The 21,868-nt window shown below is 41.0% G+C and overlaps 2 protein-coding genes across 6 annotated transcripts in view; one reads left to right on the forward strand and one right to left on the reverse strand.

Moving 5' to 3' along the window:
• LOC118431877 (non-specific lipid-transfer protein-like) overlaps positions 1 to 10,426 on the reverse strand; it is a 48,742-nt gene extending 38,316 nt beyond the window's left edge. For both annotated transcript variants that reach the window (XM_035843292.1, XM_035843291.1), the window contains exons 1-5: positions 10,321 to 10,426; positions 6,635 to 6,692; positions 4,580 to 4,651; positions 4,005 to 4,069; positions 2,846 to 2,909 (exon numbers count right to left, since the gene is read on the reverse strand). In XM_035843292.1, the coding sequence (XP_035699185.1) occupies positions 2,846 to 2,909; positions 4,005 to 4,069; positions 4,580 to 4,651; positions 6,635 to 6,692; positions 10,321 to 10,368 (307 nt within the window). In that variant the 5' untranslated portion in view covers positions 10,369 to 10,426. The remainder of the gene's footprint in view (positions 1 to 2,845; positions 2,910 to 4,004; positions 4,070 to 4,579; positions 4,652 to 6,634; positions 6,693 to 10,320) is intronic.
• A 40-nt stretch (positions 10,427 to 10,466) lies between these two features.
• The window catches only part of LOC118431875 (nipped-B-like protein), an 86,119-nt gene continuing 74,717 nt past the window's right edge, over positions 10,467 to 21,868 (forward strand). For 2 of the 4 annotated variants that reach the window (XM_035843287.1, XM_035843289.1), the window contains exon 1: positions 10,594 to 10,772. The gene's annotated coding sequence lies outside the window, so the exon portion shown is untranslated. Of the gene's footprint in view, positions 10,773 to 21,868 lie in introns of all 4 variants that reach the window. The other 2 variants (XM_035843288.1, XM_035843290.1) reach the window with 2 other exon arrangements.

Here is a 21,868-nt window from a genome sequence, read left to right on the forward strand (position 1 = left end):
TTACATGTAGTACTAGTGGATTTGCCCCTGAAAATCTGTACTATTATATACTATGGAAAAGAACTACTGTACACTTTTCACAGATAACACAATAATAGTACTGTCTCAGTCACTGCAAAGCGCAACAATATTCCATGCGTGCGCCTCCTCCTCTGCCACTTACCACGGCATTCTGCAAGCCAAGTATCGCTTAACCCCACACTCTAAACGTGGGTAAATCAAACAAAAACTACACAATAACAACGACAAGCTACCCAAATTTGTTACTGCGTTTGTGTGTATATTGTTGCCAATTTTAAGATAAACAGTACAATTTTTCACTTACTTCTAACGGACTTCCTCCCGACGACATATACGATGTATGTACTCCCAGCTGCTAAGCTGAAAGACCCTTCCTCATTGGCTGTACCCAAGCAGACCAATCAGGTCATCGCTTCTGCTAAGTGTCGGGCGCATACTGGTTCCCTCCTAAATTCAATTAGCCACGATGCACAGCTGCAGGTGGTCACGCGCGGGAACGTCCATGACCATATATGGTGCAACAGACGCACGGGGGAACGTGACCATATATGGTGACGCGCGAAACCCAGGGACTCTATGAAAATATATTGAGTAGACACCCCGCCAAATTGGCTTTTAAATCATTTTGAAGTGACTTTTGGCCAAAAATAACTGGACACCTTGGCACGGGAGGCAGGAATATGCAGTATGGTCAGAAAATGACCTAAAAACATCCATAAAATCATTGTAAAAGTATCTATAAAAAAACTTGATTTGGTGACCAGCTGACTTGAAGTAACGCAAGGTTACCAGTTTACGGTCGATTTGTTAACAATGCACTTTTACGGAAATCGCGCTGGCAGAAATGAAAAACTCTCCTTTTGGAAGATATCAAAGTCGGTCTGCCTCAACTTCTGTATGGCATCATATTTCTTCTGTTGGATTTATCGGCCGTGCGAGCTTCTTCAATAAACAAGTCTGCAGCCAAGAATTCTTTCCGGGTGACCAGTTTACGGTCAGTTGGGTTTCTCCCTGTGGTTATTTTTCTAAAGGCCATATAATTGATCATTTCCCATAAAAATTTCCCCAAGTAGTCCACTGAGATAGCACGATGGATGATTGTTTACATCGACGCCATGCCGTGCACTTTGCGTAGCCGCTAAACGTACCGGTAAGTCATCTTTGCCCCAACAGAACGCCAATCCTAGCGCCATGCTGTTCCACAACTTGCCAAATGGTACCCATGACATCGGCGATGCATTTATATATTTTTATCAATTGTGTAGATAGTTATTGGCCTTGAAACGCGTTCAGTATACATATGGCTTCCTCACGCCGTGCCCTCCCCACATGAATTTTGCTAAAACAGCGCCCCTTAGCGATTTTGCCCTGCTTTACACAAGCTTAAACTGCATAGTCACGTGATGCAATATGGCGTTCGAAAACTACCGGCTCGGCGACGACAGTCACTTGTTTTCATGTAGTTTGTAAGACTCCCTTTGGATAACATACATAAAATCACCATGAATTCTTGAGATAAGAACTGCAGGTTTGGTTTCAGATGATGTTGCAATTGATATAGAGTTTGTAGGATTTAGAAAGAGGGGACGAAGTTAGCGGTTGAGAATTACGATCAAAACCGGGCCATCAGTAACTGTTACAGTGTTCTACGATCCCATGCGTCAATTTAAATTGTTGTCAGGCTTTTCAAACATTTAGTCGGCTGCTTTGCTGGATGCAAACATATATCATAAGTAAGATACATGCACATAGATCCTATAGACGTACTTCTTGCCTGCTTAAGAGAATTTTCTTTTTCACAATTCACCTCGAAGTCTGCACCTGCCCATAAGTGACCGTAAACTGGTCCTGCACGTAAACTGGTAACCTTGCGTTATGTTTCATCCGTCAACTATCTGGGAAACCAGATCACTTCAAAGTCCTGTCTGATGACGAGACTATAAGAGCTCACATCAGAGGCTTTTACATCAGAGCTAATTCCCTGGACCGTAAATTCAAGTTCGCCTCTACTGAAGTTAAGCGTACCTTATTCAATGCGCATTGTTCTTCTATGTATTGTGCCCAGCTGTGGACACAATATACTCTGGGTACTATTCGCAAGCTACAAATGGCTTTCAACAACGCCTTCAGAATTTTGTTTTCATATGGAAAATACGAAAGTGACAGCCTAATGTTTGTGTCAATGGGAGTAGACACCTTTGATGCCCGTAGTATATATATGTCTCCTGGATTTTAATTGAATGTATTGTTATGGGTCTGTAGTGCCTGAAATAAAGAATTTAAAAAAAAAAATTCTGTCCCACTTGGGCTGTTTTTGACCAATTATTCAAAATAGAATAGGGGGTACTATTTGTTCGATATGACGCTCGGCTGGAAGCGTCCATTTCAATTAAGACAATACAATGATTGCTTTGTTTGCGTCCTGAAAAAATTTTTTTATGCTGCTGTCTCAGGCTCTGAATCGACTGCTATGGTCAATGTGACATCATGGAAGTAAATATCAACATTTAATTCTATGATCTGGAAGCAGGAATCAAGAGCTGGAAGTATGATCTTCAGGAGTTTGATGTTCAATGACATCATGGAGAAGGGTTCATTGACTTATTTGGATCCACATTTAGCTTAGCAATGTAGAAGGTTTCATATCTGTTCAACAAAAATTAACGGGACACACAAAATTACACTTTGGTGTCATAAACACTCATGGAACTGTAGGAGCCTGTGTTTTTAAGGATGCCACCTCAGATATGACTGTCATTAATTTATCATACCAAAAATTTTAATAAGTAGAATAAGGAAAGCAAAAAGCTACAATTTCACTGACCTCCTTCTACCAGCTGTTTGGCAATCATGAGAGCTGAGGACCCAGTAGCACAGGCATTGTTGACCTGGTGATGAAGATAGAATGGTTATGAATATGAGAGTTGTATGTTGTATTATCATTTCAGGTTGCTCCAGTCCCAAATGTCTAGTATGTAGGAAAGAGTACAATATATGTTAGAAACGAAACATACATGTGTACATAAAGGAGTATGCTTAAACACCACAGATAACCATGCACAAACAAGCAAAAAGTGTCTCATGTGCAGTGTACCAGGATAGGGGGCAAAGAAATTGTGTGAGATTTTAGGTCTATGATTTTCTATCTCTCTCTCTCTCTCTCTCTCTCTCTCTCTCTCTCGGCTTTTCTTCGCTGATGAAGATTGTCTAGGGATGTTGCCCACGTCTGGTGCTGGCGTGCTGGTGGCTGACGAGCCCAATTCGTGACAGACAGACTCGGCCGCAGCGGCTGCAGGTCAATGCTGGGTCTGCAGTTGGAGCTGTGATCTTGCGGGTTTTCCTCCTACTGCGCTTCTCTACAAGAGCAGCTTTGCGGTTCGTCTCAAAGGTACATTTGTGTAGTGACTGACTGGTTTACAAGCCTGTGTCGCCAAGCCTCACGTTGAGCAGCAAGGACTGACCACTGGTGAAGGTCGATGTGGCAAGAAGCCAGAGATTTCTTCAAAGAGTCTTTGAATCTCTTTTTTGGTGCTCCCCTGGGCCGGTGGAGAGTTCGCCGTAGAGGACAAGAGGATTGTCTATGTAATTACGAATAAAAAATACGCAAGGAATCTTAAGTATTTACCCCTTTTTTCAAGTTATTCCGCATATTTCAAGATAGGCACATTGATTATATGCTTGAATGTATAAATTTGGCTGAAAAACACTTTGATTAACTCTTACGTGTTCCGGTCGGTGGCAGCGCTAAACTGTAATGCGACGCGCACGCGACAGTAACGCGTTCCTATCGCGTTTGCGTTTGTCAGAGTTGAATACTATGTCGCTATCAGTACTGTATCTAGAACTTATCATGAGTTGATAATAGTAAAACTGCACTATGCTTTAATCAATGAGCTAATAGCATTCATTGTCTTAATGTCCTGTCATCATGACCAGGCAATAAGGTTGTTTGCATTTGACTAAACATGGAAGGGCTTACTCACATTGTAGATTGGTACTCCTGTCAGGCCCAGCTGGTATACAGCCTTTTGTCCGCAAGTTGTGTCTCCTAAAGAAAACAATACAAATGTGGTTGTACAGAATGTCAAAGAAAAAAAACAAGTATGCCAAAATAGTTACTCAAGCAATTAACTGGATATGATTTTGGAAACAACCATCCGGTGTCTTTTGTCAGTGACACTGGAGAGATCTTTTCAGAGAGAGATCTCTCAGGTGTCACTAATGAAAGACACCGTGGTTGTCTGAAATGTCTGACCATTTCCAAAATCATATCCAGTTGCTTGAGTAACTGCTCTTTGGAGTATCTTATTACCTGGATGTCTAACTTTCATCAACGTAAAACAAGTAAGGTTTCTTTTTAAAATCCTGCGATGCACGGTTGTTACAGTAAATTGTTATTCAAGGTTTAAGGTGAATGTTAAGATTGCTTTTTTAACATATGGCCCCTTGACTTCAAGTTTTGATTGTGTTCTCTTTGTCAGTTGGGGGGTGGGTGGTGGTCCCTGTCACTGTGATGTCATTGTTTGGGTTTAGGTGTGATTGCAATTGACAAACTAACCATATACATATCCCACAACAGCCTGCTGGACATCTTTATATGAAATGGCAGCATCAGCCAGCGCCTTGCTTCCTGCAACAACAAGAATCATTCAAACATTAGTGAGTACAAGCCCAGTAAATGCTGCAATTATGACTGTACCAAATGTAGATACTGTTAAGGCCTAGTCAAACTTCTGAACAAAAGAATACTAATGTCAATTCCAAGGTCAGAGAAGATGATGTGAAAGAACAATGATGACTCTTACTATTATTTAATACACCATCCTCAGTGTGTGTAAGTCATTTGTTTATCTATTTGTCAGCCTTCCTGACCACTTAGCTTTCATAGTGAAGCCAAACTTCTTTTTTTTATTCACACGCTCACATCAGTTTTGGGGTCCGGACCCCCCCCCCCCTGAGAGAATGTCATGCAAATAATCAACACTAGATTATATATCAGTTATCGTCTTGAGGTCTCATTCCTGCATTTCACCGTCTCATTAAAATCAATGGTAAAATATGAACATTTTCTATTCTGCAAATCTGTAAAAGATACACTTTATCTGAAGATGGTTTGTTTTCTATCGTAAGCACACTTGTTCATTAGGCACTCAATAAAAAATGTCATCCAAATCTAACAGATATAATGATAGTTATCCAATTTCAAACTACAAGTACCAAATACCGCTAGAAGTCCGTTTGAGCAGCCAAAGGCCTGACCGCAGCACTCACAAAAAGTTAAAATGGCGGCGCTTGGCGTGGTTTTGATATCCCGTCAGCCAGTGCGGTTATGATTGCGACATCACAGGTCGAGCTCATTGACCGTCAAATCTACGTATCGCTGCCGAAATGAGCTCAATAATGAGACACTGGATATGTAAAAACTCATTTTTGTTGAATACACCAAGTTAAAACGTTGCCTGAAGGGGAAATATGAACTCAAAATCGTAAATGCCGCCTCTGACGTTCGTGTTGTCCATCATGCCTTGCGGCACCAACATGGCACCCAAACAAAGTTCGTTGGCCCGGGCCAACGCTATCGGCGAGCTTTTCGATTGAATCTTACTTCCTTGTGGCTATTTTATTCATTTTATGCCTTAATACTGGCAGTTGTTGGTTGATTTTTGCCTCATTTTGTAAGTGTTAGCGAATTTTTCCTCATTTTTATTCGGTGTAAGTTGACCTATAGTAAATCTATCCAAAAACCCGAAGTTTGAGATGTGGGTTATTCAATTCTGCGATGTTTTAGACAATGGAATGAATGGTAAATGGTTTTGGTTTTCGTAATTCTATGCAATTACCCGAATTATCCAAAAAGGCGTAATACAAATATTTGGAATCCACTGTACTTGGAATATACAGGAATGAGACCTTGAGTTAGGAAGAAATTGTTGCAATGTTTTAAAGGGATTGTACTTTATATGACATTGTGCACATGTGCGGGTGTACATGTACGATACCACATTTTTGTCATATTTAGATCAAGAAAAAAGTCAATTTTTTTGTTGATATGGTTTATATGGGTCATGTATTATATGTGTACAATATATATACATTTGTACATGTACTACATTAAAGGTCTCATTCGTGTATTTCAGAGTGGGTTACCTGAAAGAGTTCCAACCCCCCAAAAAAGGCTGCACAAAAGCATGTTGTTGGCAGTGGGAAATTCTGTTTTAGCCTGCCTATCTGATCTCAAACTTTAGACTGGTGAAAATTTGTTTCTAATTAATAACTGAAAAAAAGGCAATGTTTGATAGCTGCAAGCTAGGTCAGCAGCGTAACTCTCTGCCTGTGTAGTCTCTATATCTTGACCTCTCTGCTGTAGTCTTTCGTAGTATTTTGGGTGCACCTGGGTGCACAAACACCCAGTATTTCGGGCCCTATCTGTGTCATTTACACATGTACAGTAGTACAGGAATGAGACGTGAACATCACCCTGCAAGTGTGTGCGACATTTTCATAAACTTTGGAAAAGCTCCCCATATTTCGTGGAAATATGAGGTCTCCCAGCTTTTGTTTTGGGTATTTGGCTGCTAATGAGCATGTAGTATAGGGTAAAAAAAAGACATACCAGCCTCCCTTGCCATATCAGGGTAGTCAAAGTCTTCTCGGCGACCAGGCTTCTCGAACTGAAATCAAAGCAAAAAACAAGACTTTGAATGCTGAAGTTATCTCATACTTCTATGAAATGTTTAAAGATCATAGCGACCTGTAAGGGTGGGTACCAGTACAGGAAAATTCAGATCCACAGGATCAAGCACACGTCGGGACCACAACCTGGAACTGATTGCCTGTGAAAACTTGTGAATTGGGGACACATTCAAACCTGTCTATAGTGGCCACTCAAGGGACTGGAGAAATGTGGCCAATATAGACAGGTGGCCACTATAGAGAAAATACTGATCAATTGACCAGGAGCAATAAGTTACACATGATTTCAGTACCCACTGATCTTTCTCACCAAGTAACATTGTCTCGATTGTCTCAATATTCAACTGACCCTGCCAAAGTCAAATCTACCAAAACTGATTGATATTGCCATGCGAAATGTTGGTAATTTTCCTGACAAAGACTTGTGCTCATGTCATTTTGAGGAACCAAGGAGGTATTTGGTCTGATCCAGATGCTTTGGAGGAATTAAGACCCTGCAACATTTTTTCTACACCATAAGTAGAAATTTCTATATGTTCCATAGGAGGGTGCAGGGCTGCTGCCTGAGAGATTTCTGTATTGTGTGAATATGCTTTTGAACTGTGAACTAAGTGCTTCTGCTTTCTTCTCGCAGTCACTGATAAAAGTATTTCTCATATATGCTATCGATATTTGCTGAACACGACGCATGACTTATTTTACTAATTTCTTGTCAGTGTGGGCTCTGAGGATGTTCATGGCAATGATAGGAAAGGATGGAAGCAATACTATTCCTGGGCAAATTTATTTCTTGTATTGATGGAATTTTTGCCTCGACACGTGGAATGTAATATTTTTACACAGTAACATGATGACTTGATATCAAAATTTGACAGACTTGAAAATAAAGTTCCATAGTGTTTTCTCATGCTTCTTTCAAATAGCTCCAAAGTATCAAGGTATGAAGTTTCTTTGCCTTGTGCCCGAGGCTAAATTGACCCAGCGTTCTTATACACTTTACCGCGTGACTCACACACCCATTTCTGTGGCCCTTGGCAAATTCTGTTCGCACTTGCCTACGGCAAAGTGTCGTCGCTACCGCTTTCCTTAGTAAAAGCAGCGCTGTATTTAATGAAAATCATCCTCAAAATCGCTGAAATCCGGGCCCAAGTTGTTGCAATGATCTAGCCATGTTTTGGTCTCTTGTTTACCACTGTATGTAACATCGTAAGGCATGGGGAGAGATCTGTACAGTTTTGAAAAGATTTTGTGACTTTACTTGGGCTTTACAGATGATCGATCGTGTGTTGACTTTCCGGAGTAAGCATTTCCATATGTCATTGCAAAATATATTGAGATAATCTTGTCTTTGTTTTATTCGCCTTGTGCATGGTCTCAGGTTTCCAGAAATGTATTGTTTTACAAATCTAGGACTACTGTGAAAGCAACTACAATCCCCAAACACCACTGGGTCGTTCCGGGTAATTTCTACATTTTACACTAAATTCCTGAAGGGTGTAATTTTATCCAGCGGCAGGGTTAAGACCGTTTTTGCCCTTGACAGCAGTTCCCAATAAACATCCATCGTGTTAAACAACCTTTATAAATACAGCTAGGCCATAGGACATAAGGCGAATACTAAAACACACCAACATCAGCAAATGTACAATTTAATACATATAAACCATAATTTCGTCGCCATGGCCATGCATTTTCATTGCCACACTTTTTTCGTTTTTGTTTACTGCACTTTGCACTTCATTTTTTTCGTTATAGCTCCACTTCACGCCACCGGCCTCACAGGGTTTTGATCAGTATTTGATTGAGATTGAGAAAAGGAACTATTTCCTTCCTTATTCAACCTACTTGATCAGGGTGACAACACTTAATGGCACCCAGAGCAATTTTGTTGTATTTTCAATTTCAATTTTCAAGTCATTTTTTACACACAGTAAGGTTTAACACTGTCCCATTGCATATCGACCTTCATTGAGCAGAGTTGAGACGTCGTTGGGTGGTGAGAAGTCATTGAAAATCTGAGCGCTGCACTTGTCATCATTTTAAATTTTCAGAACGCACACGAACATGACCAATGAATCCCAAACGCTTCTAGAGATGTCGTCACTTGTTCGAATAAAGTTTAGATTTGCGAACGGTTAAAATAGATTCAATACTTTTGGTGACCTCACGCGTTCGAAAATCACAGAAAATTACCGACGGGAAACCGTTAGTGGCTGCTGATTTATTGAAGGACCCAATAAATCAAAGGGTGTTTGCAGCATGTAAATGTGCGTCCTTTTAAACGCTGACAGTACGACATAATGATACAAATATGTTACGATTGCTAGTAGAGCAATCGTATGAAATTTCACTGACAGAAGTGACCTCTGACCTCACCAAGCGACATCCGCCAACTGGGTTGGCAGGGCTCGCCTTTCGCTTATCTTTTCACCCAAAAATTTCCTGATTTTAGCTGTCATCAATAGCTTCAACCTAGTGTATAACGTGTCTGAACTACCGAGGCACACGATTCTGCAAGCAAACGACGTGGGACCGCCGGATTACCCAGGGAATCGGCCGATAAAGCGCATCACCAGGACGGGTGAGCTGTTCGAGCACCACGCCATGGATCTAGCCACTTTAATACAACGATCAGCAGCTCGCTCTACCCGGGGCTCCGAAACATCACGTCATTGAAACTCGGGCTTAGAAGACCTCGCAGATTCCACGGGGGACATACCCGCTCTCATCGGGGCCATACAGTTTAACCAGAGACCAAACGGCGACTGGAACCCCAACAATTCCACCAAACGCTCGCTGAATTTCGCGCCCTTTTTGTTCTCGCGAGGCGTCCATGATCTCGGAAGCCATGTTCCCCGGCCGGCGCCGGCGCAACTTCGTAAACATCATCGGACGGTACTTCCTTACCACCCAGACATAAACATACCCGAGCGGCACTTCTTTCTCTGCGTTCCTTCCCTATCAACAACACAAGGAAACCAGCTCCAGCTTCGTCTTAGGCCGTTGATGTCTTTGCACAACCTATAAGCCTCTACCAGCCTACGCACAGAGCAGAATAAAGACATCATATGCCCCAAACCGCGTAGCTCTCTCAGTGTGTCATCTCGGAGTATGTGCTATGTATATCTCCAAATGTGCTATTACGGTGAAGTAAATGTCAATATCATACCGATTGTCTCATCCAGAAAATTCTTTCTTTAAATGCTCTAAAAACTGTTCTGGGCGCCTTCAACTTTTCCCGATATAACCCCAGATAGTAGTGATGATGTATTCCCGATATGTTTCCCGTGTAATACCAACCTCTTCGTGTGTGAATGTAATGCATGTAACAAAGGCATGGGAGTGATAAGACAGCTAGCTAGAAAAAGCAATTTCAAACCAAGTGTCGAACCTTGGTCGAACTATCACACCAGTAGTCGATGCGAACTTTGCTCTAGCAGTCGCGATTGCGCAACCGCCCTGGAGCTGCAGAACCTGCAAAATCTGATCTGACTGACACTGGTATGATAATTGGTTGGTGTAATTTGTTGCTTTTAAAGCACTACAAGATCTTTCATGACTAACGATGACGCTACATCAAATTGTGAAAGGCTTTTGCTTGCGAACCTTGGTCATGCCGACTCCAACAACAAACACCCTCCTGTTGGTCGCCATCTTTGTCTGGGGTCACGGCCCTTCGGGTCAAACTCCCGGATGTGCGACCTTCTAGCTACGCAGCGGACCGGGCTTGTATCACTCCGCGTTAGCCGTCCATCAAGAGGAAATCATAAAAATTACAAACGTGTAAAATTATATGGCACAGACGTAGCCTGGGAGTAAATCTGTTTCCAACATGGGAAGGTTCTTTCGTCATATCTGAGGGAAATATAGTTGGAAATTCTGACAGCGGATGCAGAAATCCCGGTGGAACAAGGTGTAAATCGGTTGTGTAATTTTTGGCGCCATCATTGTCTCTCCTCAGTCAGACTCGGCGTTTTATATTTTCGTTGTATGTATGCAGATTCACATCGAATACTGATGGTCTGTGGAGACGATCGTCGTCATATTTCCATGCTGTAGTAAGTACCAAGTGCTTTGGTTTGGTTTAGATTTCAGAACTTAAACAGAAATGTGACTGGATGTGGTAACGATTGAACGTGTTATGACCGGATGGAGATCGCGTCGTTCATGTCCACATCAACTCATCAGCCTTACATTTGTACACATGCCCTTTTGTCTATCTGAGCAAATTTGTGTTTGTTCCTTATGTACGCAATATTCTTGAGAAACTAAAACTGAAACCCCGATATGTGATGGTGAATCCAGTGTATACGTTACGTACACAACAACAAGCTTGGCTTAGGGAAATTTAGTTATTTGACGTTACTAGATAATTTTGTATTTTCAGTCAAACATGTCGTGTATATTTAAACTGCACTCACCATAATTTGGGCTGGTATCATCATCATTTGTGCTAATATCAGGACAACTTGGACAATACCAACTCGGCCCATAATTTGCAAATCCGGCCAAATCATCGCCATGGTCAACTTGGCCCAACACCATCAAGACCCTGGTCAACTCATCCCAAATTTAAGCAAAATATACCCGAAATACTCAACTTCTAAACAACAACCTTGTGTCTCCTCTTTGCAATTTAAGGTACTGAAGTAACTGGTTTCGCACTCGATTCATAGTGCGGATATTGTGCAGTGGATAGCAACACTCGGGGCGGCTCGGAAGAAAGTTTCGCACTGAAATTCTAGTGCTGAACGACTTTGTTCCACAGCACTGTAAAAATTTTGTTACTTTTTACTGTCATGACATCAAGCAACGGTCAGCATAGAAAAATTGAAAGTGAAAAGCATATAAAAGTGACTTATGAATTTGGGGCAAGTGAAAAGTTGGTTTGGGCAATTAAATTTTTTCTACATGCTTGCATGCCCTATAGGACAAGTGAATTTTAGAAAAGTTGTTGTCCATCCCTGCCCTATCTGATGAATTTTTGTAATGTGATTGTGAATGCAACTAATCTGATTGATTTTCACCTGATTCATTTGCGATCCACCTCCTAGAGCTTAATAGAGGTGGTTTGTTGTGCCATCCGATTGACCAGAATGGCGAGTGTGAACGGTCTGCCTAAACACCACAACGACCAGAAACACCCAAAACGACCACAAACGACTCTGATATGCAGTGTATATGGGTGAAATACCTTGTGTGGCGCTCTGGAGACATTTTTTATACATTTATGAATTTCAAAAACGCAGCAAGTCCTATGTATTCACCAGTTATTTCAAGTTAGTGCGCTGGTTTTAAGATCGAAACAATTCTTGTCCGCCATGTTGAATCGCCCATGCTAGGGGTCTGCATGGGGAAGTTCTCGATACCTTCCTCGGTTCCATAGACGACATGGCGATAAAACTATGGAAGCTGTGGTCGCAATTCTATCATTGTCAACTTATAAAACTTGTGACATGTATACTAAGTGTTTTTTAGCCTCAAATGCAAGCACGCATTGATTGACAGCGCGGACAAGAATTGCTTCGATCTTGAAAACAGCGGACTAACTTGAAGTAATTGTTGAATACGTAGGACTTGCTGCGTTTTTGAATTAGGCACACCTGAGTGTGAATGCTGAGTGGATAGGACTCCAGCTTAGTTCATTGTGACTCACATTTTTGCCGAGAAATCTGTACAAAGTCGATAAATGTAAACCGCAGTTTTGTGTTTTGCATTGCAGCTTGAGGCTTGGGACGCCATCCACAGTCGGAAAGCCGCACACTGTTTGTTTTGCTATTGTTAGTGATTGTTGACAATGTGTGTCGGCGGCCTTTCGCATAAGATAATCTCATTAAAAACCCGTTTTTCAAGGTCTCAGTTCAGCGAATTTGCCTTGCCGCTATACATTTAGAAAACCCGGCGGTACTCGTAAAGTCTATCGGACGATTTTGCTATAACACTACAAAGTACAAGTTGTTATTGGGAGAAATAAGACAACACACTAAGTTTTTCTAGATAAACAAGTTTGTCAGTCTCTGTTTTCATCATAAACAGAACAAAACACGCACAAGTGCTCGGCACGGGGAATCCCTGACCTGCAAGTTCGCGATCGGCGGAAGAATAAAACGTTCACATAAGAGGTGTTCAACATAAAAACAACAAGTATACCTTTGCTTCCTTTTGATATAAGTTTTGAGCCCGCAAAACCTCCAAAAACGGCAGTAATTTTCGGGGCAAAATACGGCAAAATATTGCTACAAAAATGGCGGTCTGTGTTGTTGTTTATTCTAAGCCAATCAGATAGCTAGCTGCTCCTGACGTCACAGATCTCGCGAGATTTTTTTGCGAGAGTTTGCGAGAGTTTACGATATTTTCGCCGCCATTACCGCTAGTTACCTGCACAATGTTTTTCGTCATTTCTCAACGCAAATTTCTCGATCTTTGGAAGGTTTTAGATGATCTACAAGTATACTGCAACATAAAAGAGAATATATACAAGTTCTATTTTTTTCCAAGTCCAAGAAGCATTTCCTGCCGTTATGGTTTTAACCGGACTTGAACCAAAACTTTTTTCACAAGTCTAGTGCCGGGTTCGGCGCGGCGTACTGTACGCAACACAAAACCTTGTAGTTGTTTTGTTTTTCCTTGCAACAATTAAATTTAATTTTCGCGGTTTTACAATTAAATTTAATTTTCGCGGCTTTACAAGTGAATTTAATTTTCGCAGTTTTCGTGACACTCCGTTCCCAAGTGGACGGCCTCTCAGCTGACGTCTGGCGGAAACACTGATGACAGTGACAATGAAGTTTATTGCATATTCATGTCCCATGGGGCTAAATTCAGTCAGATTGGTACAAAGCCAAATTAAAGGGAGTAAAAGGAAAATATACAATATACTATAAAGTACGTGCTTCTTCTCTCTTCTTAAAGCATGTGTAGACAAACTTACATAGTTTTTCCAGTATATCGTAGTTAGATGATGACATAAAGTATTTGAACAGATCTTCCTTCGTTAGGTGCGCATATTTTTTATCCACATATGTAGCATTAACATATGCGTTTCGCAGATCTTTGTATAGCGAACACTCAAGGACAAAGTGTACTTCATTTTCTACATACATGAGACTCTTATCGCAAAATGTACATAGTCTATCATCAGGAGGAGTTCGGTTATATCTACCAGCTTCAATTTCCAGTGGGTGATCGCTGATCCTTAGTTTGGTCATTGCTCGGCGATAACTAAAATTTGCTATATCCAGCTATTTTTCTCTTTCTTATGAGTGCTTAAATTTTCTGTAAGTTCTTAACTTATTTCCTTGATTTTCCTTCGTGCCAGGAGAGTTAAGATCTGAGTAGAAGTTTTGAACAAAGTTGTCTTTTAGTCTTTATTTTACTTCGGACTGAGCGAATGATGTGTTGCGATCACTGTTAAGCAATAGGTAGGCAAAACCTGACTCCTCCAGGATTTTGCTAACATTGGATAGCCAGCTTGCATATTGTATGTTACGTTTATGTAAGTCCTGTTGTACACGGAGAGCTTCAAATTGTAGGCTACTTGTTAGTACTTCTTTAACTAATCTTTTATAATACGCGGTGGCGACTTGGGGTGGTCGTGGTCGCAAATCCAATTGTCGAAAAATGAATCTGAAGGCATTTTTAAATCCCATTTTATACCATTTTATTTAGTTCCCACTCAGAAAAATGATTTGAATAAAACATTTATCCGAATAAAAAAATTTCTACCCGATCCAAAATTGTGTTCATACTGCTCTTTGGCAATTAGTGCGCCCTGAATAAAACATTAGTTGCGTTTCACAGACGTTCGTATCGCTACGTCTTGCAGTAGTTGGCGGTGAGATTCTTCACTTTATTTCTGCACTGCTGGAAGAGGGATTTCTCAACTTCATGCTCGCTCTGCCATTCCTTTGGATATATCTTCATAAATGTCCCTGTTTTCCACCCGCCCCAAGATGGAAATGATCAGCTTCGTTTGTTCCGGTGTCCACTTGACGAATGATGAAGATTTCCCTTTCTTTCTGCTCTTTGTTGGCGGAAAATGCTCGCTAAAAAAAGAAGCGATCTGGCGTGTGCTGTGTTTCTCGCGCGATGCGGACAATGACCCCAACTAGCAGAATCATATCCACTTGTGCGTTCACGCTGCCGAATCGCACGAATCAGCACTCCCCGTAGCGCATTTCTATCCACTTGCCCCAGTTCTATTCACCTCACCGAGGTGGATCGCGAAGGATTCATTTCAACGAAATCCAAGTGATTTGGGAACGTTTACACTGCAGAAACTTATTCGGATCGGGACGTTTTATTCGGATAACATGTTTTATTCGAATCGTTTTTCTGAGTGTGAACTGGGTCTTAATCCAAATTTTAATCGGATTCTTTGTCTAACTCCATTGGCTCCCGTGATCCCATTGACAACTTTTCTGCCTAAAAAATAATTTCATGAAGTATTTCTATCTAGTTTTCTAAGTTAGGCCATGTTGATTTGATTCTATGGATGACATCCGCGCTCGCACCAATTTTCGGCTGTTTCCAAAAAAAAAAAAAGTTTTTGACCACACAGTAAATTGTGCAAAGCAGCTGTAAAATAAGCACAAATATTCCGTAGATTGAAAAAAAGTATCAGAAAACAGATAACTAATGCCATAGAATGCCAAAATAAATATAAAGTCAAAGAATAAGATGTGAAAGGACAGAAAGAAAAAAATCTATTGTTGGTAGGGGGAGGTACCAGTACAGAAAATTCAAGTATAGGTCCCGTTCAGGTCCAGAGGATCATTTCCAGGTCCGCACCTGAACCTGGACCTGATTGTAGAAACTTGAGAACTGGTAATACTCAAAACAATGGTAATTGGTCAATTTTGCTACAAAGGAATCTGTTTAGTGGATTATTGGGCTACCACTGGCATTTTAAAATGCCATCTCCATGTAATAAATGCTAACTGTCTCTGTACCTCTGACTGTAGAAACTTGGTACAATTGACTATAAACTCTACTTGACTTCGCTCTTGTTGTCTTCTTGGCCCCCGGTAAGACCCCAAATGCCTGCCGACATAGTGTGTCCATTTTGTAATTGGCGAAACCTGTTCCTCTGATTTTTTGTTTTTCAGGTCTGTTTTTTTCGGATTGGTCGAAGAAAAAAAAAAATGTTTTGCACCCGTATGATGTACTGGTCCCTACACCTAACTGTTGGTATACCACACTATGTGTGTTTAGTCCTATGTTCAACCTTCCTGGCCACTTTGATTTCATACTGAAGGCAACTTTTTTTTTTAGCCAAACTTTTTTTTTATTCGCTCGCTTGCATCAGTTTTGGAGTTCCCAGAGGATGTCATCCATATAATCAAATCAACATGGCCTTATGTCATTATGAACAAAAGGAACTAGTGGTATTTAGGTTTTCTGACATTCTCCTTCATTTTAGGTGGCAGTGTTTCCGCCAGACCTCAGCTGGGAGGCCGTCCACCTTGGGGCGCGAAAACCGCGAAAATTAAATTTAATTGCAAAACCGCGAACATTAAATTAAATGGTAAAACCGCGAAAAATTAAATTTAATTGTAAAATCGCCAAAATTAAAGTTAATGGTTAACTGTCGCAAGAATAAAACAAAACAACTAACGTCCGATTAAGTTCAGTGCCGAAGTGTTATGATCTGTGCCGCATACCGGTATGCTGCACCGAACGGGTACTACGACTTTTAAAAAGTTCTAGAAACGGTTCTTGGGCTTTCAAAAAAGAAATAGCATTTGTATATATTCTCTTTTATGTTGTAGTATACTTATAAATCATCTAAAACCTTCCATAGATCGAGAAATTTGCGTTCAGAAATGACGAAAAACATCGTCTATCGGCGACAGCGTAATGGCGGCCGAAATCCCGCAATCTCACGTGGTGACTTCTCGCGAGATCTGGGAAAGCTAGCGACGTCACGGGAAACTAGCGCTGTGATTGGCTAGGATACACAACAACTACCGACCGCCATTTTTGATGCGTATTTATCCCGAAAATTTCTGCCGTTTTTCGGAGATTTTGCGGGCTCAAAACTCATATAAAAAGGAACCAAAGTTATACTTGATGCTTTTTACGTCCATCACCTCTTATGTGAACACTTTATTTTTCCGCTGTGTTGCCGATAACGAACTTGAAAGAGGTCTTGGATATCCCGTGCCGAGCACCCGGTGGGCACATGTTTCTGATCATCGTGTTTTGTTTTGTTTACGATGATTGATGATGAAAACAGAGACTTAAGTTTTTAATATCTAGACAAAGTTAGTGTGTTTTCTTATTAAGTTATTTCTCCCAATAACAACTATTAGTTTGTAGTGTAATAGCGAGATCGACCTACCGCCAAGTTTTCGAAATGTGGCAGGGAAAATTCGCATAACTGAGACCTTAAAAAACGGGTTTTAATGAGATTATCGTATGCGAAAGGGCGCCGACACACATTGTCAACTATCATAACAATAGCAAAACAAACAGTAAGCGGCTTTCTGACTGTGGACAGCGTCCCCAAGCGTCTAGCTTCAATACAAAACACAAAACTGCGGTTTACATTTATCGACTTTGTACAGATTTCTCGGCAAAATGTGGGTCGCATTTTTTTTATGAGGACGGCCTCTGTTTGCGTTCAAGCCATCCAAAACGAAATGAGACCGTCAATGGACGGGTGGACGCCCCTCTGGCGGAAACACCGTTAGGTGGTGTACCCAACAATCCTGTGGGCACCCAATTTTTTAGGTCCTGCTCACGATGCAGAAATCCAAATGGTTTTATCTGTTTTATCTTAAGATCTGACAGCAAATGGTTCATTTTCCCTTCACAATGCAAACTTGCAAAAGGCATGGTAAACTGGTAATGCATGGCAATGTGACCTCTGACCTACTAAGGTTGTTGTGATCCTGCAAAATCTTGTACTGCATTTGCTTTGTCTGCAGAGCCTTGGTCTTCTTTCGGCACTGAGTGACTGTCTTGTTGAAGGCGCCTTCCTTCATAGCCTTAGCAGTATCTTTGAAACAGCTGCTTCAAAAACTTCCTGGTTTCGGTACACCCCATCAAGTTTCTTCTGGATCTCCTGATCCCACCAGATAGATATCAGGAGTGTCGCTTCCTCATCTCACCAGTCATAGTTTGAGCTGGCGGCCATAACAAGACTTCACAATAAAAAAAACTCAAGACAAAATACTCTGCTTAAAACTTTAACTTTCCTGCGTGAGGCACAAGCTATGACTCCAGCTTTCCAGATGAATGATGTAAAAAAAACACTGGCAAAATGGATCCACACCGGTTTTGGGTTCATGATGAGACTTCGCAATTCTGGTCTATGTTTACCTACGTCGAATGTCGACAATTTAATGGCAGTTCTCTTGATATGAATAACGTTGCCAACTTGCTGTCCTCCAGAGAGAAATTGTATAGCCTACTAGATACGTATTACTCCATCGAACGATTGTAGATGCAGGAATGCAACATGTACATTACTACTTTGTTAATGGTAGAAATACTATTTATAGTACTAGTGAGAAGATCTTGGTTTGTTCATTTAGTAAAATTTATCAGACTTACCTTTTTTGGCCTTGCTGACTTACTTCTTTGCGTGCACGCGCTTGCTATTGGCCATTTAACAGAACAGAAACCATTTATACTGTGCCACGGGCATGTTGTGAGTTGATAATCTTCAAACAGATCGCCTGTCCAAAACTTTTTTTTCGGTTTCCCAGGGTAGCCGTCTTCAGCAGGTTTGGCTGTATATGAAAGTCTTCGCAAAGAAAGATGTTGTAGCATTTTCTCATAAATTATGTAAATGAGACCCTAATTTGCATGATTTACGTCTGATTGTGTTCAACCTAAGGTAGCTGCCAAAGGTCACAAGAATGAAATCATCATCGTCATCATCCTCGCCGCATGTCAGTCTCCGCTGAGGCGGGCCGTCATTGTCTTCCTGTCTGCTGCTGCTTGCTGCACCTCCTCCCATGAGTGTCCTATTATGAAATGCTGTGGATTGATAAACTCCTCTTATTAATTATGCAAATGAGCCCGTGGATTGCATTAATAGTCCTTGATCAGGGCTCGACATACTGGATGTTTGTGCACGCAGGTGCACCCAAAACTGGAGCTGTGCACCCAATTTTTTACTGTGGGTGGTATGTAAAGATGTCAGTATACACCATATTCTTGACATCTATGGCTCGTTCTCATTTAATCTAAATGTCGAAATGCTGTCGCCTGACTTTACGCCTTAATATGGAGCAAATTATAGACAACATCACTGGCTTCTTCATTTTTCCACAACCCCTGTAATGTTTTACAAAAGATGCACAACAATATTCGTATTGGTTAATGGCTTAGAAGATTATTATAGCCACGGGTGGGATTTCACACCCTAAAAAATAGCTGTCGCCTGAGAAGAAACGAAGAATTCAAATAGTAGCCAAAAATGTAACAATTCAGTTCCCAGAAAGATTGTTCGGTAGGTGAAACCAACTGACCAGGCCCTCTGACCGATCACGTCAGATCGCTACTGTCACTGATCTTGGAGGCTGTGTGAGGAGGTTTATGCCTGTCGCCAGATTCGGTAACAAACGTTACCACCACGAGTACGATGGTTGCCACGGTTATATTATCCTCGTATAAGACTAGAAATGACCGTTCTTGTGACGCTGTAGAGTTTTTCTGGCTTTCTAAAGAAACAAGAAAGGGTTGTTGACTGTCATTTGTATCCCACATTGATTAACAAAATGTTGTATAGAAATGACTGTAACAAACGTTACAATTGTTTGATGCTGTCTAAGCTTTCTATTTGACCTGGTGCAAAAAAGCTGCCCACTTTTTAAATGTTCCTAAGGACGTCCTCTTACCCAAATGATGTAGTCAATAAGGTGAGTTCTTTCGAAGATAACATGGTAAAATCTATTGTTGTCACCTGCCCTGTAATGCATTTACCAATGGGACGGAAAATAATAAGTTGCCATTTTTTGGCAAAAAGAGGTTAAAAGAGGAATTTTCCTAAAGAACCACATAGTTTTCACTGAAAATAAAGTCGATTTATTTTTCGACCAAAAAAATGCCTTTTTCGACATTTCAATGAGAACGAGTGCTATGTGTTAGAAAGACTAGAGAGGCAACATTTTCGTTAAAATGCATAATGTTTCCCGGCGGTTTTAACGGTCACTAGTCGACCGCTGAATTTTCATTGTAGCAACTTTTTGATTTTGCGAATCCACCCCCGTCACCCCCCTCCTTCTTACCGCGGCACTGATTACTACTGCGGTACATTCACAAACAAGCTCTGTTTCTTTACCAAAAATGCAGAACAAAAAAGTCCGAAATGCTGTTGATGTTGTAGTCGCAAAACAAAAGTATTCTTATATCAAATGTATGTTTCAAAAGGAAAAAAAAGACAACTGAAAAAAGTGTACCTCTTCGGATTCGAACCCAGGTCGATCCAGCAACAAAAGCGTACAAATCAGATACTCTGACGATTCGGCCACAAGGCGCATAACTACATTCAGGGGCTTTTAACAGGTATACAAATGTATTGCAACAGGTCCGTTCATAATTTCCAAGATTCCAAGGTCCAATTTTCTGAAGATAAATGTTTTTGTGTGAAAAGTTAGTGATCTCGTTCGTTCCATAGCGGGCAACTTCCTCCTAGAGCGCCTGCTTGGTTTGCTTGAAGGCATGGCCGATTGGCTGGCGCCCGAGATTTTCGCTGCCATAATGAAAACGATGCCGAGTTCCATTTTGTGTCCTGCGCGTTGATAGGTTCACTTCCGACCTATCCCCAAGAAAGTCATATTTTAGCCAATCAAAAAGCTGGAAACGTAGACTGCATGTTAAATCTTCTTAAATCTTGCAAATATCTGTAGAGATGCTATATGTTTCTCCTTCGGGAAACATAATAAAATGTCTGTCATAGTACTTGTTTAAGAATTTGAAGGAATTTGTGTTCATGGATATTTTCAATGCTCCAAAACTGTGTGCGTACCAAGCCAACATCGAGTACTGCACACTAACCAACTCCTGGGTTGCACAGGTGACTCTGGGCATGAGAACACTGACTGTCATGTGTTCAAAACATGGCATCATTTGTTGTATTTCAGAAGTTTTTCTGTACTTATGATGACTGTTGGGATGAAAGCATTATTTGTGCATTTTCTTAACCTTGCTGATCTCCGTGACCACATTGTCATGATCTCGGGGTCAGCAAGATTAGTGTTAGAATTCCTGGATGTCAGAAACAGCATTAAAAAGTCAAAGCATGTGTCCCTGTTCCAATTTCTGAAGAGCTCCATTCAAATGACTAATTTAGTAGGTTTGCAATAACTTAAATAAGGTTATGTTATGTGGTGCACCCAAAATTTTTTTGGTGCACCCAATTTTCTAGGTTGGGTACACCAGTGCACCTAATCCCAAAAATGAATGTGGAGCCCTCTTGATTATAAAAGGCATCTACATTTCAAATATAATGACGATCCATCAATACCTTCATGAGTAATTCCCTTTCTCAAGATATTCACATTGAAAGGGATGATGCAACTTCGCACGAAAAAATTTTGTGAATTCTGGCCAAAGTGATGCAACTGTTAGGCTAGCTCCTGAGGTGCCGCCAAAAAATACTCTGATGCACGGCGAAAAGAATTCTCCCGCCATTTTTAATTTGCACGGAAGAGGTCAGTCACTGTTGGTCACGCGCAAACCGCAATGAAATCTTGTATTTTAGGCTTACCGTATTTCTTTCATTAAACCGCACACTTTTTTGACATTTCAACTTTGAAGTTGGTGCTTCAGGTCAAAGCCAAAGTCGGGGTGCGCGCTTTATTTAGGGGTTATCTCGAGAAAAATCACGTAACAAGCCAGAAAGCCAGCGATAATGATAATACGCCGCGAGATATCGCCCTCACTGATTATGAGAACATCGATAATTTATGCATTTGTCTTTCGTTTATTATTTACAAGATAACAATGTATATGTCACAGGGGAGATTGGAATCCAGGGGGATTTGGAATCCTCCTAGGGGAGATTGGAATTCCAATCTCCCCTAGGAGAGATCAGAATTCCAATCTCCCCTAGGAGAGATCAGAATTCCAATCTCCCCTAGGAGGATTCTGAAACCCCCTAGGGGAGATTGGAATTCCAATCTCCCCTAGGGGAAATTGG

Source organism: Branchiostoma floridae, chromosome 15 (assembly GCF_000003815.2).
Source record: "Branchiostoma floridae strain S238N-H82 chromosome 15, Bfl_VNyyK, whole genome shotgun sequence".
Lineage (NCBI taxonomy): Eukaryota > Metazoa > Chordata > Leptocardii > Amphioxiformes > Branchiostomatidae > Branchiostoma > Branchiostoma floridae.